Below are 20,245 nucleotides of genomic sequence, written 5' to 3'. Positions count from 1 at the left end.
ATGTTAGGGTGTCTCTGCACAGAAGAACAAATCTGGCCTGGTGCTGCATATCTCTATCACCGCTGGATTGTTGTCACAAATCAGACAAATACAAGTTTAGGGCCAAATCATGCATTTGAAGAGGGTAAAGCACAATAGCAACAAATAACAGAAACGATCCCACCCTATTCCTAGAAGAAAAAGAAGATAGATAGATCCCTGACACAAAAGGTATACGTTACAATAGGAAGCAGTGATTGAGGCCTGCGACCTACAACCTCATGGCTAGTTTAAAGCCATGAGGAAGGACAGCAGGGAGATCCCCCCAAGGAGTTGATCCGACTGGACCGGCACATCTGGAGCCGATGGATCCACGCTTTCGTCGTGGTACGGTTCCTCTGGGCAAGGCTCCTACCAGTCCTTCGACTTCGTAGATCCGTCCAGTGGTTAAGATTAAGGATGAATAAAAGAGTCCAAGTCCTTTTGGCACCGGCCAATAATCCAATGTGTGGAGCATTCTCACACACACAGTGGCTGCCGCACCAAGGCCTAGCCTCACCAATCTTAATCCAGTATCCACAGATAACAAATTGGTGGATCGTCACGGGAAAACAATAACCTACACATGTACGGATAGACAGACAGACGAACTTGAGTTTCCCTCAGAGCACAGCTTATAAACCCTCTGAGGCAGGAAAACAGAGATAGCAAACGGGGTGCAAAACAAAAGGGTGGTGTGCAGAATCATGGGACAGTGTGCACCTGCATACTGCATGCACAACATAAAGAGGGTTGGGTGCATAGGTAGGAGAGGGGTGCAAAAGCATTAGAGAGAAGTGCAAAGGCTATTTTGGTGGAAAAAGCCTGTACAGGAGGGATATTAAAATGGAACCCAAGCAAACTCCATATTGAATTCTTATCTATGGGTAACACAATCTCCTGGGCAAAGCAAGAGTTGTGAGGAAAGGGAGATCATCGGCAACAGCCACACAGTTGAGCAATTGGCTAAACTGACTCAAACTAATTTCTTCTCATAGCAGATGTCACTTATGCATTTCCATCAAGTCTAACTGATCCATCAGTCTATCTTTAACTCTTGTCAGAGAGTATGGGGGAAGGATGGATTCTCTCCTCTGGGGAAGGGTTGTGAGGAAGGAGAATGAATTCAGCTCATGATTATGTAATCTTTCAAACCATTATTTGCATATGATCCCCCTTTTCTGTTCCCCTTTCAGGGTTTTCCTTTAGGCTCAGCACAGAAAATTACTCCTGTCTAGATTATCTCTCTATTCCAGCAGGTGATGGGACGCTGAGGGAGAACAGTGAGGAGAGTCTTCTTCAGGAAGGACAGGAACAAGTATCTCTATGTGAGATGCTATTGGAAAGATCTGAAGGGCATGTTTTCCAGAGACGTGAGCAGGGAGAGACCTGTGAGAATGAGCATAGCCCAGAAAGACAGCAACAAATCCATCTGGTTCAGGGGCTGAGTAAATCTACTCACAAGAGAAGAAGAGTAAAAAGAAACACAGAAACAGTTCAACAGAAAATCGACCATCAAAAGGGACCCAGTACTTCCAGTGACTGTGGGGAAATCTTCCAATGTAGACAGGCCATAATTGTACACCAGAGTATACACTCAGGGGAGAAACCCTTCAACTGCTCTGACTGTGGGAAAAGCTTCAGTTGGCGCTCACATCTTATTAGTCATGAGAGAATTCACACAGGAGAGAAGCCCTTTGACTGCTCTGACTGTGGGAAAAGCTTCAGTGAGAGGTCAAGCTTTGTTAGGCATAGGAGAATCCACACAGGAGAGAAACCCTTCAACTGTTCTGAATGTGGGAAAATCTTCAGTCAGAACACACACCTCGTTCGACATCAGAAAATCCACACAGGCGAGAAGCCCTTTGACTGCTCTGATTGTGGGAAAAGCTTCAGTCGGCGCTCAAATCTTACTAGTCATCAGAAAATACACAGAAAGGAGAAACCCTTTAACTGCTCTGACTGTGGGAAAAGCTTTAGTCGGCGCTCACATCTTATTAGTCATCAAAGAATACACACAGAGGAGAAACCTTTTGACTGCTCTGACTGTGGGAAAAGCTTCAGTTGGCGCTCAAGCCTTAGTAAACATCAAATAATGCACACGAGAGAGAGACTATAACTGCTCTGACTGTGGCAAAAGCGTCTGTCAAAGTGCAGACCTGAATCTACACCAGAGAGAAACTTTCTGCTGCTCTGACTGGCAAAACCTTCAGTCAGAATGCAAACCTCATTGAATATCAAAGAATCAACATAGGCGAGGAACTGTATAACCTAAGTCCTCTTTAAGCTGCATGGCCATGTGTAGCAATCTATTAAGTGCTGTGGTGGAAAGAGATGCCTCTATGCACTAACTTGTGGCCAGTGGACTAGTAGCTATCCCATGACCAGTAGCTATTCCATGGCCCCAGCCCTAGAGTTGTCATGGCAGGGAGAGGTGCCTCTCCCCCTCCTTACAACCACCTGAGTTGGGGGAAAGAGAGCTGGTGGGAATCTTCTTTCCCCATTGTAGCCCTTCAGTAGACTGTACCTCAAACCTCTCATTTTTAGTGCACCCCAAAACCCACACTTCTAGCTTTTCTCCCATTCTGTCCCAGCCCTGTACCCCCTTCCTACAATCCAACCACCCAAGGCCCACCTCTACCACATGAATTTTGTTCTGTGCATCAATAGGTATGTTATGCATTCCCTCCATTTTGGTGCCCATTACAAATTCATTCCGCACATGTGTGGGAAAAATTGGATGGAACACTGTATAGCTGCCCTGAGTATGAGAGAAGCTTCAGTGAACACTCACACCCTATTGCACATCAGACAGTTCACATAAGACAGAACCTCTATAATTGCTTTGACAGAAAGCAAAGGTTCAATTCAGAGAACACAAAGAGGAGAGACCCTATTTTAATGTAATAGGGTTTTCTGGGGGCACCACGGAGCAGATCAAATCAGGTGAATTGCTTAGAGACAGGGCTACTTACAACTGAGACGGAGCGGGCTGTGTCTGGGCACAGCTGAGGGCGTCCTCTCAGGGTGAATTGCTCAAATCCAGGGCTCCTTACAGCCCCCAGACTGGTGACCTCTCCAAACAGGCCACAAACCAGTCCCACAGAGCGCTTCCGCCGCCTGCCTGAAGCCTCACGAGCAAAACCCCTCCGACATCCCAGCAATATCTGTGCCCCAGATGGTCCCGGGCCTCATACAGAGGTGGGGGGTCCTAGCACCCAATCCCACCTACCCCGAACAAGTTCTGTCCGGTTCCAAGAAACCAGCCACAGATCCCTGGTCAATTTACTCTCTGGACCTTACCCACAAATCACGCTGGGCCAATCCTTTAGCATCTAACATCTAAAGGTTCATTATTACAGTAAAGAAAAGCCTGAGGGTAAGGTTGTTAAAGGAATAGTATGTTACATGCATCGAATCTCCCAGTTCTCGATGCAGGCTCTAGCAGAGATGTTACAGCTGCTGGTTTAAAAGTTCTTGTTGCACATCCTAGGATCAGGATGGTTCACAGGTCTTCCGGGCTCTTCAATCCCTGCAATGCTGCCTCTGGGATGAAGTGCTGAGCTGAGAACAAAATGGAGACCACCACATGGCCTATTTATCCCTCCTTCCTGGTCTCTTCTTGGCTATAGCAGGTCACCTGGTCCACCTTATTCCTGTGTTGCCTGCTGGTAGGCCTTAGGTATGAGTTACTACTCATTCTTTAGGTGTGTCCTTGGCCCATTGAGTGCCATTGTCCCGCAGGCGCCTTGCTGATTAGCTTGTCCATAGGCCGGGCTCTGCTCAATGCTCAACCACATGCAGAGAAATATTCAGTCTCCACACAGATTACAGATTCCTAACTACACACACAGACATCACACAATCATACAAATAGCGTACACAGGATCAGCAGACCGCAAACTTCTATTCAACACCCCACATGGCCCCCTTTTATACCATTTTCTGGGGCCAACACCCCCACCTATGGGTGCAGCAGCGACCTAGCTGCTCCCCTCAAAATCCAGTAACGTGACAACAGCCCAAGTCTGAGGGTCCTCCACTGTAAAGCATCAAACCTTTACAGTTGTGGACCCCCAGACTTGGGTTCTAAGTAGCCCTATCTCTAAGCAATTCACCTGCTTTGATCCTCTCATTTGTAAAGCAACTATCCAGTAAGTAGACACACAAGAAATCCTTTAGATGTGCCAGCTTCTCCTGTGCCACAACCAGTACCACACCTTACACAAATGAGAGATTATGAAAATCAGTTTTACCAAATCTGAGCAGATTCTTTAAGACCCAAAGGACCAACCCCATTCCCGGGTCAATTTATAACGTACATTTTACCCAAAAGAGCACACTGTACCAGTCCTTTAGAATCTATAATCAAAAGAATGAAATAAAAAGATTTAGAGTAAAATTGTTAAGGAAACAAATTACACACCCAAATTACAATGTTTCTGATGCAGGCATGTAACAGAGATTCAATAAACTGCTATCTTAAGTCTTTGGAACACATATTTTCTTAGTATGGGTCATCAGTACCTGAAAGGCTTAATTCATAGCAAAGATGTTCCTGAAGTGGGGAGGAGGAATGTTTAACTCCTACTCTGCCTTAGGCTCTGCTCCCAACTCCATCTGTACGCCCAAACACCCAACCCAACCCCACCTCTTCCTACCCCCATTCTCTTCTCCTCTTGCCCACATCAATAAGCTGGGAAAAACACAATCATGTCCTGAAACATTCCAAACCAGTCTCACACTGCAATCTAGAGCTGTGAGAAAGGTGATCCAATCTATCACCTCCAGATAAAGGGAAGAGCCTAGAAGATTAAAGGAAACTTAGGCTGTTACCTTTCTGACCAGCAAGGACCCTCTTATCATAGTTGGGGTTGTGAAATTCTAGTGTATACATTTTTCCAGGTATAAACTGATTAAAATGGTGGGACATAAATTATTAGATAATCATGTTAAAATATTAGAACCAGCTAGTGAAATTTCAGTAGAATGATTTGTGAGAGTTCCCCTCCCCCCATGCTTTATAAAATTGATTTATGGACACAAATGTGCATAACTCGAAGATGCTTTGGACAAAATACCTCATGTAACCTATCAATCTCAATGTTATAATCAACTGGATTGGTAGCCCTTATTTTGGTATATGTATCACTCTTGTATGTAAAGTTAGAGATATGGAGTATGGAATGCTTTATGATTTTAAATGTGCAAATGAAAGTCATCAAGAGTATTTCCCTCAAAGTCTAGATAATCACCTGTAAACAGCCCCTTTTGCCCTTTAAGTCTTAGCAGTGATTGGTCTTAGGAAGTCATATGACCTCCCTAACTGGTAGGGGCTGACCAGATAATTTTCCATGGAAGGGGAGAATGTAAATCAGAATTTCCGCCTGAAAGAGACTGAAGTCTATTGAAGATGCAAAGTTTTTCAGTCTCTTTGACTGGCATGGCTCTCCCAAGAAAATGAATCAGATCCCAGGAAGAAAGATCTTTCCTGACTTAGAGGTTTAGCTGAAATAAAAACAGTTTTAGGGTAAGTTTGTACTGAGTTTTAATATTAGAACTAGCTATGCATTTTCTGTTATTTTAAATTTGCAATCTGCTTTGCTCTGCCTGTTTTCACTTAAAACCATTTAATCCTACTGCTTGTGCTTAATAAAATCACTTGTATTTACAATCAAGCCTAGTGTAAATGATTGTTACCTGGGGGAGAGCAATCAGTATGTACATCCTCCTTCCATTGTTTAAGGGGGTTTATCTGAATGATTTATTTGGGGTTCTGATCAACATTCCCTCTAAGCTGTGTGTTTCTGCAGCCACCTGTCAGAAGGCAGCACTGTTGCACAGGTGATCAGGCCGCACAACAGACCACTAGATCCGGCTTTACACAACAACAAATCCACAGTGACTAAATATATCTTTAACAAACTTTATTACAAGCAATTCAGGAGCAGTTTAAAAGCAATATTTAAAACTAGTAATTAGCAATTAAAAAGCAGGTTAAAGCAATGTTTAAGTTGAGTAGTTAACTGTTTAATTCTTAACCCAATTTAGCGTCTAATTCTTACCCAGTTTAACACATAAACACCTTCACATATACCACTCGTCCTCTGGGGCTGGCCAAACCCCAAGTAATGTTGGTGAATTTGGTTGAGGTGGAAGTTTGACGTGGACATCACCCCAGTATGCCAAATTGATGGACTCCAACTCATGTGGCAAAATGGTGTGATATATATCGGCAAGGAACAGTTTGAATGGGGGTGATGTCTGATGATCTCACCACCTGCGAGTGTGCTTGCGACCAATCTTGGAACATCTTGCTTACAACACCCAATTCTGCTCTCCTAGCCATGAACGATAAGCAACGGAGAGTCCTTGGTCAAGTTCTTTCCTCGTTGACTCCTTTTGTTTGGGAACATTGCTTCCTTTGTGCAGTATTGCTTGTCTCAGCACACAGTCTTTTTCTCAAAGTGATAAACAAGTCCATAACTTGAACCCTAGTGTGGCCTCTCTTCAGCTCACTTACTGTTAATTCACTCATGCCAACCATTCACTACCCGTGATTCATGACACACGCAAAACTAATTCAAATGCCAGTTGATTAGCAAAGCACCTGTGGTTGGCAGCAGCCAACAGCATGTGTTTCTAATGGTGGTGCATATCTGCACATGCTTTGGTGCACAGGACAAAATTTATTCTGAACATGGATGGAAAAAATTAGAGGGAACATTGGTTCTGATCCCATTTGGGGATCTGCATTTTCCTTGGACCTGATGAGTTGCAGTGTCTATATTGTTCCTTGGGAGTGGGGAGAGAAGTGATTTCAGCTCTCTGTCTTGTCTGGGTGAAGACCAAGTGAGCTGGCCTAGCAGGACAGGGTGGTGAGAAGCCCCAGAGAGCATAGAGGTGAGTGTCAGTGTCTTCAGCACTCCAGGAAGCACTCCTAAAGGGTCTTCTGTGACCGCATCCCATCACAGCAGCGCAGTGAGCAGGGTAAATGTGTGCAGCTGGATGCTCTGAATGCTAGTCATGATTTTAAGTGTGTTCTGAGGCTATGTCTAGACTGCACAGTTTTTCTGGGATACTTCTGGCATTCCGGAAAAACTCTACCACATCCAGAGAACACGTCTGCTTTTTTGGAACAGTTTCCAAAAACGTGAGCGCATTCTTTCAGCATCCATGTATTCCTTTCTGAGAGGATTAAGGGATGTTCCGAAAGTGAAGGTTCTTCATCGAGTAGTGTCCCCGAGGGTGCTCCACTCGAGGTGCTGGGGTCGTCCCAGCGCCGCAAACCGGAGGAATTTTCACTAGCAGTAGCCCCCTACTGGACCGCGCATGCGCGAGTGTCCCTTCGCGCCTTTCATCTGAGCGTGGTCCGGTCTTGTCAGTTTCTCTCCAACCGTCCGCAGCCGCAGACGGAGTTAGTTTAGGCTCCCTTCTCCTCTCTGAGGGGAAAGGGAAAAACCTTCCTAGTTATAGTTGTTACTTGATTAGTGTTAGGTAGTTATCTGTTATACTGTTTCTAGTTGTAGTTCCCTTTTAAAAAAAAAAAAAGCCACTTTTTCTTCAGCGGTCAGTCAGTGCCTTCCTGACTGAAATTGACTAATAAACAACAAAGGACGCAAGGATGCCAGGATCACCCGGCTTCAAGAAGTGCCTCCAATGCCAGGAGGCTATCCCCATCTCAGATGGACATTCCCGGTGTGTCAGATGTCTCGGGGACACTCATGTCCCAGCCAATTGTGGTCACTGCGTGAAGATGACAGCTCGCGCTAGAAAGCTGAGGTTGAGAGTCCTTTTGTTCAACAAGGCTCTCCAAGCTCCGGAGGTCTCCGAGCCGCACTCTGCATCTCCTGAGCAAGCCCCCAAGATCCACGGGACACCGAGTGGCACCGCGGACAAGCCGGGGAGCTCTGGCTATGCGCCGAGACCCCCCGCGGGCAAGGCGGGCAAGGGCCGTAGCTCTTCTGCCCCAACTGCAGCCTGTCCCAAAAGCTCCACTCCGACACCCAAGAAGGGGTCGAGAGCAGAGTTGGTGCCGGCAACGGCTTTAACGGCCATTGTGGAGCCGGCAAGAGAAGCCCCGGCACCGGGAGTTCCGGCGCATGCGCGCCCGCAGCCAGCAGTGTCGGCACCCACAGCGCCTTCCATAGGTGCCGCTCTGGGCTCCTCGGTGCCGGGCATATCGGCACCGGATGCACCTCCGCCGCAGGAGTCTCTGCCAGCCCAGCTTCCTGCTTTCACATTTCCGGAGGATCAAGCTGCACCGAGCCTTTACTCTGCCGTTCAAGTGGCAGACGTTCAAGTGGCAGAGGCTACTTCACTGTCTGCTGTTCTGCCACAAGCACCTCCTCAGCCTGCCTGCAATGCCTCGGTGCCAACCAAAGCACAACAAAAGTCTGCAAGGGTCCGGACACCATCAGTAACGCCGGACAGTGTCACCTTCTCACCTGGACCTGACTCACCTACCTCGTCCCATGCTGATTACCGTCGTCGTATTCACCGTTACACGACCTCCAGGGAACCCTACTATAGGCCATTTCATCATTCACCGCCACGTCGGTACTATCGGGACCGCTACTCGCGGTCTCCTTCACGCTACTATAGGAGATCCCTTTCACCAAGATCCCCAAGACGTACAGAGTGCCATCGTCGCTATGACACAGTGAGAAGATACAGCCGTTCTCCCTGCCGCAGTCGGAGGGGTGACCGATGTTATCACGAGTACTCTTCTCATTCATCTCACTGCAGAAGGTATTCGCGATCGCGATCACCGCAATCTTCTCGGCATGAATCTCCACACGGTCTGGACGAGTCTACTCCTTATGTCGCACCACCATCCTCGGCTGGGGATTTGGATTCTCAATATCAGGAGGATAAGCAGGACCACACTCCTCTTCAAGGACAGCAGAGCCCTGATTCCCTGGCGCAGCGTTCCTCATCCTCGCCAGATGACGCAGTGATCCCTGTGGACTTGTCTCCTACGGAGGACCACAAGCAGTTCCAGGAGCTCTTCAAGAGAGTTGCACAATCCCAGGACGTTCAGACCGCGGACGTGCAACAGAAACAACATCGGTTGCTTAAGAATCTACAACCTTCCCAAAAGTCAAAGCTCGCTTTTCTCTTTGATGACGCTATACTGGAGATCGCCAACGACATCTGGCAGACGCCGGCCACATGGCTACCAACTAATAAGCGGTCGGACAAGAAGTACTTCATCACTCAGAAAGATATGGAGTTTCTGTTTACACATCCTCAGCCTAACTCCCTTGTGGTGGATGCCGCACAGCAGAGAACAAGATCGTCTCAGACCAAGAATCCCTCAAACGACAAGGAGGCCAAACGACTGGATATCTTGGGCAAGAAAGTATATTCCTCCTCTACTTCTGCTCTGAGGATGTGTAACTTTGCGGCACAGCTAGCAAACCACGATTTCGATAACTATTCGAAACTGATCCCTCTTTCTGAGCACTTGCCGGATTCCAAACGTCAGATGCTCAAGGCAGTGATACAAGAGGGCTATACGGTCGCCCGAACAGCCTTGCAGATCGCCCTTGACACGGCTGACGCAGCTGCTAGATCCGCAGCTTCGGCCATAGTCATGCGTCGGGCATTTTGGCTACACCAGGCTGCTGTCCCAAAGGAGATGCAGGCCAAGGTGGAGGATTTGCCCTTCGATCGCAAGTCGCTATTTGCTCAGTCAACAGATCAGGTCTTCCACTCGGGCAAGGATACACGTACAACTTTGAGAACGCTAGGGATGTACAAACGTAGGAAATACATACCCTACAATAGACAAAGACCATTCTCCTATGCGACGCCACGCGCCAGGCCATATGAGCAACAGAGGCCAAGACAACGGCCCCAGAAGCATCGCCAGCAACCCAACAAGACGCCTGTCCAGCAGCAGGGCCGACAGCAGGTTTGATGGGTTGATCAAGGGACTTCGGACCACCCCGTTAACAGAGACTCAGGACATCACAAAAGGCGTATTCCATCATCGTCTCAGGCCTTATCAGCATCGTTGGGCTCTCATATCCACTGACCAGTGGGTTCACGATGTAATCACTTCAGGATATGTCATCCCCTTCACCTCTCTTCCCCCTCCCTCCCCTCCTGCCCCGTCCCTTTTCAGGGACCCCTCTCACGAGACTCTTCTACATCAAGAGGTGTCACGTCTTCTCATATTAGGGGCAGTAGAAAGGGTGCCGACACCTTTTTTGGGGAGAGGGTTCTACTCTCACTATTTCCTCACCCAGAAGAAATCAGGGGGTTGGAGGCCTATCCTGGACCTACGTCGGCTCAACCGTCATCTGAAAAGGCAAAAATTCAAGATGGTCACGTTATCTTTGATCATCCTGGCTCTCGACAAAGGGGATTGGTTCGCGTCCCTCGATCTTCAGGACACCTACTTCCATATAACGATACACCCGGCGCACAGAAGATTCCTTCGGTTCACAGTGGGGTCCAACCACTATCAATATCGCGTGCTGCCTTTCGGACTATCGGCAGCCCCACGGGTTTTCTCCAAGACCCTTGCGGTAGTGGCGGCCTACCTGCGACGCCTCGATATTACAATCTTTCCATACCTGGACGATTGCCTGCTAAAGGCTCCCACACTCGACGAGGCTACGAGGGCAGTGTTTATAACTACCACTTTGTTCACAGCCCTCAGGCTCATAATCAATATCGAGAAGTCCTTCCTAACACCTACTCGCGACCTGGAGTTTATCAGCGCAAGACTCGACTCCCTAACCGCGAGGGCATACTTGCCCGTGAAGAGGTTTCAACTCATACAAGACCTGGTACAATCAATATCAATTTCCCCAAAGTCCCAAATACTTACCTGTCTCAACTATTGGGACACATGGCAGCCACCACATATGTGGTTCCGCATGCCAGACTCCATATGAGAAGTCTTCAACATTGGCTGTTCACTGTGTACACGCCCCAGGTGCGCAGTACAAACAGGGTGGTTTCTCTGCCCAGTCAGGTGCGGACTTCCCTGGCATGGTGGGACAACCCCTACAACATGCTAACAGGGGTCCCCTTTCATGCCCGAAAACCATCTCTACAAATCACTACAGATGCCTCTCTGCTCGGCTCGGGCGCCCACCTTCGGGAGCTCCGTGCGCAGGGTCTCTGGACGCCCCAGGAATCACTACAGCATATAAATTTTCTCGAACTAAGAGCAGTCTTCAAGGCCTGCAAGCACTTTCTGCCCATCATCCGAGGACACTCCATACAGATTCTCACCGACAACATATGCACGGTGTATTACATCAACAAGCGGGGGGGTCGCTCCCGCTCCCTGTGTGCGGAGGCTGTCCGCCTGTGGAATTGGGCTATTCAACAAGGTATCACCATAACTGCAGCATACCTTCCTGGCAAGGACAATGTAATTGCCGATACTCTGAGCAGGCACTTCCTCTCACAGCACGAGTGGGAATTGCATCCCGAAGTGCTCCGTGACATCTTCTTGCAATGGGGTTTTCCCATGGTGGACTTGTTCGCCACTCGACACAACAGGAAATGTCCTCAGTATTGCTCACGAGCAGGCATCGGCACGAACTCTCTCGGGGATGCCTTCCTTCTGGACTGGGATCGTCACCAATTGCTATATGCCTTTCCTCCTCTTCCACTCATTCCAAGGGTTTTGGAGAAGATAGCACTGGGCGGCACAACCGTGATTCTGATAGCACCTTTCTGGCCCAGGCAGATTTGGTTAACACAGCTGTCGAGAATGTCAGCGGCCTATCCACGACGACTACCGCAGCTGTCCAACTTGCTATCCCAGAAACACGGCACGGTTCTTCACCCAGCCATCGACCGCATGCACCTCACAGCATGGCTCCTAGTTGGCTCCAAGCTTCGGAACTCTCATGTTCCGAAGAAGTGAGACGCGTGTTGGTTAACAGTAGACACAGTACAACGCATAAATCCTATCTCTATAAATGGCGCCGTTTCCATTCGTGGTGTTTGGCAAAGGATCTTGACCCTCACTCGTCGTCTATACAACAGATACTGGATTATGTGATGCATCTAAAGACGACGGGACTAACTATTTCTTCTCTAAGGGTGCATCTAGCAGCAATTTCAGCCTTCCGTCTTCCCGTTGATGGCTATTCAGTGTTCGCCCACCCTATCACCAAGAGATTTCTGAAGGGGTTAGGCAACTTGTATCCGGCCCACAGGATCCCACCAGAGCCTTGGGACTTGCCTCTAGTATTGGACACTCTGACTCACACACCCTTTGAGCCGCTTGCAACGTGTGGTCTACGGATGCTCACGATGAAAACTGTGTTTCTACTTGCCATCACGTCGGCGCGTCAAGTAAGCGAATTAGCAGCTCTTTCCGCTGATCCGCCGTATACGCAATTCTTCAGTCATGCGGCAGTACTGCGTGTCCAACCAGCGTTTTTGCCAAAGGTCAACTCAGCTTTCCATATAAATGAGCCCATAATCCTACCGACTTTCTACCCAAAGCCTCACTCCTCATTGGAAGAAGCACGTCTACACACCCTAGATGTCAGGCGAGCACTGGCCTTTTACCTTGACAGAACTCAAGTCTTTAGAAAATCTCAACGGCTTTTCCTTTCTACAGCCGAACGCTCCAAGGGCAAACTACTTTCGGCACAGCGAATTTCCCGTTTAGTCGGTGCTTGCATCACACAATGTTACGCCTTGCGCAACAAATCTCTTCCGAGCGGTCTTCGCGCTCATTCCACCCGGGGCATAGCAACATCCATTGCCTATCTTCATGGAGTACCATTGCAGGACATATGCAGTGCAGCAACCTGGTCGTCCACCCTCACATTCGCTAAACACTATGCCCTTGCGAACATACTTACCTCCGATTCGAGGGTAGCTCAGGCTGTCTTGTCTACAGCCCGAAGGCGATAGGTCCGAAGCACTCATGTCACGTTGGACCACTGCTGTGTACTCACCTCGAGTGGAGCACCCTCGGGGACACTACTCGATGAAGAAAAGAGAGGTACTCACCTGGTGCAGTAACGTCTGTTCTTCGAGATGTGTGTCCCCGTGGGTGCTCCACGTCCCACCCTCCTCCCTGCTTCGGAGCCTCTATTTATGTCTTTCAGATGCTTCCGGTTGGGAGGAAACTGACAAGACCGGACCGCGCTCAGATGAAAGGCGCGAAGGGGCACTCGCGCATGCGCGGTCCAGTAGGGGGCTACTGCTAGTGAAAATTCCTCCGGTTTGCGGCGCTGGGACGAGCCCAGCACCTCGAGTGGAGCACCCACGGGGACACACATCTCGAAGAACAGACGTTACTGCACCAGGTGAGTAACTCTCTTTTTTCTGAAATTTGGCCCCATGTAGATGGGACAAATTAAAGAAAAGCCTCTTCCACAAAAAAAAAAGCAGAAAATGCAAATTGTGGTTCGCAAATTGTGTATCTTTTTACAAAAAAACCCAAACCCTGCAGTCTAGACGTAGCCTAATTGTGGTTTTTGGAAGACAGAAAAAGTGGTTATTGATTTGTTATTTTTGTTGGCTTATTTTGGATAAGGGAAATAGAGCCAGGAAAATTAGCAAAATGAGTGAGGTTCAGAAGGAACTGAAGCTGCACAGAATCCAAGAAGCAGACAGGGAGGCAGACCATAAGAGACAAACTGAGTTAGAGAGGACAATGTAGCACTTTAAAGACTAACAAGATGGTTTATTAGATGATGAGCTTTCGTGGGCCAGACCCACTTCCTCAGATCAAATAAAAGTGGAAGTGGGTCTGGCCCACGAAAGCTCATCATCTAATAAACCATCTTGTTAGTCTTTAAAGTGCTACATTGTCCTGCATTTTGCTTCAACTACCCCAGACTAACACGGCTACATTTCTATCACTGAGTTAGAGAGGCTTGAGATAGAAGCCCAAATTGCTGGGGATAAAGCTATTCATGAGTGAACCCTGAAACTACAGCAACTTGAGAGAGACAGAGAAGAAAAAGCCCATCAAAGGGCCATGGAACTGAAACAGCCTGAATAAAAAGCTGCATGTGATTTAGCCTTAGAAACTCAGAGGAAAGCTCATGATTTAACCATAGAAGCCCAGACAGAAACTCAAAGGGCTGCTCTACAGGAGAGAGAGGCTGCATGAATTCGCTGTACTTGACTTCAAGAGTAAGCACCCCAGTGCTACAGGACCCTCCTTCCCAAAATCCCAAGGATGGCACTGACTGTGTCCCACTTATATGATGCGCCTAGTGGTCTCACTGCACATTTTATCACCTTTAAAAACTGCAATATCCATTCAATTCCTGAGAATATTGTACCATTCATTTTGGGAAATGCCCTTTTTAATATGGCAGAGTCCATCCCAGAGATTGGTAGCAGTGGTAAAGAATCTTGTGCTAAAATCCCAGATGGGGAGGCAAATGTCACAGGGGCCATGAAGAGGACAGGAGTTTGTCTCTGATTCTCCTCCAACTGAACTGGACAATTAACAACAAGGGAGACGGGTGGAAGAAGACAGCTCCGACCCTGAGTTATTGCCTAGTGTCAGTGAGTCTTTCTAAGCTGTGGTACATTTGGGAGGGACTTGGGAACAGCATGGGATAGGTCCAACCCCAGGAGGCACAGTGGTCTGTGTCATAGGGTATGTCTATACTTCAAGCTTCTTTCGAAATAAGCTTTTCCAGAAGATATCTTCCAGAAAAACTTATTTTGAAATAGAGCATCTACACACAAAAAGTGCAACAAAATAGTGATTTGCTATTTAAAAAAAAGTGTCCACACTGATTGGACGCTATCTCACATTTAAGGCCACCTGGAACTAGTTCACACAGGGCATTAGGTCAGCATTTGCTTCCTGGAGCTGCTGCCTAAGGCTATCTGAGACGCGAGCTTAAAGGGACCCCTCTGGACAGCCGTTTATTAGATTCTTCTGCTTGCTTGCCTACCTTTCTTAGGGTACATCTAGACTGGTGGGTTTTTCTGGGATACCATTTGTATCCCAGAAAAATTCTGCTGCGTTCAGGGAACATGTTTGCTCTTCCACCTTTTTTTGTGGAAAAGCAGACATGCTCTTTCAGGGAGCCCTGTATACCTCATTCTATAAGGACTAAGGGCTCCTCCGAAAGAGCAGGATTTCCCACCATTTGGCCCTATCTAGACAGGGCCAAATGGCAGAAAAGCCTCTTCTGGAAAAGCTATTGGAAAAAGCAATTTGTGTAGCTTTTTCCAGTACAAGAGTGTAGTCTAGACCTAGCCTAAGGGACAACAAAGCATTTTCTCTGCGTGCTCTCATTGCCCTGTGTGACGGGGTGAATCCGTCCCCTCCCACGGGCCAGAGCACACCTGAGGCACCAGGCCCAGGTATAGACTGGTGCGGCCTCCCCCCCCCCCCCCCCCCCGGCATTGCCGCGCTGGTGCCCTGAGCTGCGCACTGCATTTAAAAGCGGCAGCTGGCCGGGACGGAAGCGGCCAGAGATGCCAGAGCCAAGGTGGAAGCGGCCAGGGACACCAGGGCCAGAGCAGAAGCCACCAGAGATGCCAGGGCCGGAGCAGAAGCCACCAGAGATGCTGGGGCCAGCTGGGAAACAGCCAGGAGCAGAAGCTGCCGGGAGCACGGGAGCCGAGGCCAAAGAGGGCAGAGATGCGAAGGCCGGGATGACAGCAGCCAGCGTGGCCGAGACCAGGACCCAGGCTTCTGGGCAGGAACAACACCCACGATTGGCGGAACGGACTCTTCCAACCCCTGTGGGGAACACCCAGTGGAGGAGCATCTGAAAGTCATAGAAAGCAGTCCCAGGACAGGGCTGCCAACACAGACAGCAAACACCCAGAGAGGGGTGGTGAGTGAATCACGTACAAATCACCATTCGGGTGAGGTTGGTGTGGCCTCACCCTAGGGTCCTGGGGCCAGAGTTCGGGAGCGGAGGAGGGCCCAAGTTCCCCTACCCCACCTAAACTAAATACCGCAAAGATGGTGAAGATCGTTCTTCGGGAGGGATTTTCTTCCTATTGAACTCTTGCTAGTGATGGGGGGGGGGGGAAGGGAAGAGATGCCCCAAAGCAGGCGCAGACTATACCCCGTCACCCATAGCTGCTGTGCGGGGACAGTTGGCTCATGGGGGGAGAGGACCACCCTACTTCAGGCTCGACCCTTTTATATGAGCACACCTATCCCCTAGGATTTACAAGCCCAGATTAAACCTGGAATCGGGGCCTCCGCACCATTAACGTGGGTGCCCCGATCCCACATACCCCAGGGGTGGGGGTGGGAGTGTGACATTCTGCTTTTGGAAAATACAGTACTCCCTGCCATGGAGCTGGAGCTGGAGCTGCCCCTGGGCATGCGATGGTGCCACACTCCTGTGACAGACCGGGCCGTGTCTGGGCACAGCTTAGGGCGTCCGCTCAGGGCGAATTGCTCAAATCCGGGGCTTCTTACAGCCCCCTTGACTGGCGACCTCTCCAAACAGGCCACAAACCAGTCTCACAGAGCGCTTCAGCTGCCTGCCTGAAGCCTCCCGAGCAAAACCCCTCCGACACCCCAGCAATATCCGTGCCCCAGATGGCCCCGGGCCTATACACGGGTGGGGGGTCCTAGCACCCAATCCCACCTACCCCGAACAAGTCCTGTCCGGTTCCAAGAAACCAGCCACAGATCCCTGGTCAATTTACCCTCTGGATCTTACCCACAAATCACGCTGGGCCAATCCTTTAGAATCTAAACTAAAGGTTTATTAACACAAGAAAGAAAAGCATGAGAGTAAGGTTATTAAAGTACAGTACGTTACATGCACCGAATCTCCCAGTTCTCGATGCAGGCTCTAGCAGAGGTGTTGCAGCTGCTGGTTTAAAAGTTCTTATTGCACATCCTGAGATCAGGATGGGTTCACAGGTCTTCCGGGCTCTTCAATCCCTGCAATGCTGCCTCTGGGATGAAGTGCTGAGCTGAGAACAAAATGGCCTCGACCACATGGCCCCTTTTATTCCCTTCCTGGCCTCTTCTTGTATGCCGCAAGTCACCTGGTCAGAGGCCAATCTCTATGTTTCCTGCTGGCTGCCCTCAGGTGACAAATCCCATTCTTTGGGTGTGTCCATAGCCTATTGAGAGTCATTGTTCCACAGGGCTTTGCTACTCAGCCTGTCCATAGCCATGCTTAACCACATTCACAGAAATATTCAGCTTCCACACAGATTACAGATTCCTACCTACACACACAGACATTATATACTCACATAAATAGTGTACATAAGATTAACAAACAATAAGCTCCCATTCAATACCCCACATGGCTCCCCCCATACCAATTTCTGGGGCCAACACCCCCACCTAGGGGTGCAGCAGCGATCTGGCTGCTTCCCTCCAATTCAGCCACGTGACAACTCCTGTGCGGCAGTTTCTGCAGGCTGCCTTCATGGCCCTGCATGAGCTCGACTCCGAGCTCATCATTGAGAACCTCTGCCTGTGTGCAGGAGCAAGGCCCTTGCAACTCTTCCCCTTTATGCCCCCAACAGTGGAGAGACGGTTCTGGAAGCTGGATACCAGTTCCAACTGGTGGGACCGGCTGGTGATGGAGCAGTGTGATGACCAGCAGTGGCTCCACAACTTCCATATGAGGAAGGAGACATTCCTGGAGCTGTGTGCCTGGCTTGCCCCTGCCCTCAGAAGATGGGACACCCAGATGTGACCCACCATTCACCTGGAGAAGCAGGTTGCCATTGCAGCCTGGAAGCTCTCCACACTGAACACTTACCGGTCCGTGGGCAACCAGTTTGGTGTGGGGAAGTCGACTGTTGGGGCCCTCCTGGTGATCTCAGGCTGCAGTCTTTGGAGGGGGGAGTACTGAAAAGAGGGACCCTAGGGAAAGGGGAGATTGGGAGTGCAGGAGGTGGCGGGGGGAAGCCCTGTCCCTGGGGGGTTCTGCAGTCCTGCCTTCACACAGCCCTGCTGGGGAGGGTTCCAAAGGGGGGTGGCTCCTTGGGTGTTTATGGGAAGGGAGAGGGAGGGGACTACCCAAGGGGTCAGGCACCCCCTTTGATTCTCTGTATTGTTTCTTTGTTTGTCTCCTTCAGGTGGTGAGGGCCATTAACAACGTTCTGCTGGGCAGGGACACCCCCTTGGGCAACTTGGACCCCATCATTGCTGGAATTACCACCCTGGGCTTCCCCAACTGCAGGGAGAACCCACATCCCTATCTGGGCTCCTGACCACCATGCACTGCAGTACATAAACCAGAAGGGATACTTTTCTATGGTCCTGAAGGCCCTGGTCAACCACTGCAGCATCTTTGTAGGCTTTTGGGGGAAGGCACATGACGCCCACGTCTTCCGCAACTCCAGCCTCTCCCAGAAGCTGGAGGCTGGCACTTTCTTCCCTGAGCGCAACATCAGGGTTGGGGATGTTGAAATGTCACTGTGCGTTGTGGGGAATGCAGCCTACTCCCTCATGGCATGGCTTATGAAGCCCTACGCTGGCCACCTTGACCCCAGCAGGCACCAGTTCAATGGCCGCCTGGGAAGGGCCCGCATGCAGACTGAATGTGGCTTGTCCGCTTGAAGGCAAGATTCAGGTGCCTCCTGACCTGCCTGAATGTGGGGGAGCAGAACATCCCCCAGGTGAACTCCGCTTGTTCCACAAGAGTGAGGAGAGGAAGGGGGAGGCCTTTCTTCCGGGGTGGGGGGAGGGCAGAGGCTGGCTGGGAGGGATGGGCTTTTGAGCAGCTGCCGTCCAGCAGGCCCATCAGGTAAGGGTGCACATCTGGGAGGTATTGAGGGAGAGTTTCTTTCAGGGATCCCAGTAACTCTCCACAGGGCCTTGCCTTGTCTCTCTATGCCTTTCCCACAGCACCTCTCCCTTCTCCCCTCCAGCCCTTTTCCCTGCAGACACAATAAAAACATCTGTTTTGTTTTGAAAAACAAATTTGGGTTAGAAGTAACAGGAGGAGGGGGGATGAGAACCTGGAAAGGGGGGAGACAGATAACCTGGGGGGGAAGGCTCAGGGCTGGGGCTGAGTGGTGTGTAACACAAGTGCTTCCTACGCCTCATGCGTGGGGACCTCTTTGACTTTGGTGGGGTGTCCAGGGAGAATAGAGGGATAGGTTGGTGGGAGCTGAAGCAGGGTCAGGCATGGGAGGGAGAGTCAGGACTGGGGCAGGGATTGGAACAGGGACTGTTGCTGGATAGGTCAGGAGCTCCTAGATGGTTGAACACATGTTGCATCCCTAATGCAGCAGCTCAGTCCACATCTGGGCCTGCCATTGCACATCATCGCAGGCTTTCTAGGCCAACATCTGCTGCGTGTTCCACGGGATGGCGATGTGCTCCCTCATCAGGTCCTCATGGACCCTCCAGTGCCTGTGGCTTCCCTGGGGTCAAGCAGCTGGCTTGGGTGGTATTGAATGCCCATAGTCACAGCTGGTCCAGTTGGGGAGAAGAGAGGTGGTCACTCATCTCTGGAGACACTGTCCTTGAGGCCTTGCCTTCATGTGTGAGCTGAGAGCAACAGTTCCTGGGCCAGAGGACGGTGATGTCCTGGGAGCAAGGCCATGTGTGGCCTGGACAGTGGGCCTTTCTTCACAGGGGCCCAGAGGCCCCCATGGGACCATGCTTCCCACCCCCAACCCACGCACAAGCAGGCAATGGGAAATGAACAGCCATGCTGGGATCCAATGGGCAGAAGAGGGGCCTCAAGCTGCCTGGGCTTCTACTGGGGCTGCACACACACTCCTGCACCTGGCAGTCCTGTCCCTGGGAGCGGTGCTGCCTTGAGCATGCAATCCTGCCTACGTGTCACGTGTGGCACTCCAGAGTCTGTGTGCATGCATGAGTGTGCCCTTGTCCCCCGCCTCCTTCCAGCAGTGGCTTGTGGTGAGAGGGTCAGACGTGTAGGTGGCCTCCCCAGAGCCTGTGAGCAGGAGCCTAGGGGTGCTCTGGTGCTGTCTCCCGGGACTGCATGGTGCAGACTGGTGTTGCACATGCATTCATGTGCACACACTGCAGTGAGATGGCCAGCCCAAGTGACGATTATACCACAGTATCTCAGCGCCCACCACTCCCATCTAGTGTGTGTGAAAAACTAAGAGCACTCACCTGATGATTCCTTCCTGGCCTTGGAGGATGCCTGGGAGAATCCAGGCCAAGGGGTACCGGCTGCAGGATGATGGTGGTCACCGTGCTTTCTGTTTTCTCCTCCTCGTGGGCTGTGACCCCCAGACAGGCAACAACAGGCATCTCTAGTCCCTAGTCCACCACCGACAGGTGAAG

General features: G+C 50.1%; 1 protein-coding gene across 1 annotated transcript in view; it reads left to right on the top strand.

Annotated features, from left to right (window-relative positions):
* Positions 1–5,696, top strand: part of LOC102445787 (uncharacterized) — a 49,258-nt gene extending 43,562 nt beyond the window's left edge. Inside the window, 3 exon segments of the mRNA XM_075912420.1 lie at positions 1,215–2,121; positions 2,123–2,212; positions 2,214–5,696. Coding sequence (XP_075768535.1) covers positions 1,215–2,121; positions 2,123–2,212; positions 2,214–2,304 — 1,088 coding nt within the window. The 3' untranslated portion in view covers positions 2,305–5,696.
* Positions 5,697–20,245: the final 14,549 nt, after the last annotated feature.

The sequence above is a fragment of the Pelodiscus sinensis genome, chromosome 31, assembly GCF_049634645.1.
Source record: "Pelodiscus sinensis isolate JC-2024 chromosome 31, ASM4963464v1, whole genome shotgun sequence".
Classification (NCBI taxonomy): domain Eukaryota; kingdom Metazoa; phylum Chordata; order Testudines; family Trionychidae; genus Pelodiscus; species Pelodiscus sinensis.
This window is presented reverse-complemented; position numbering and strand designations above follow the sequence as displayed.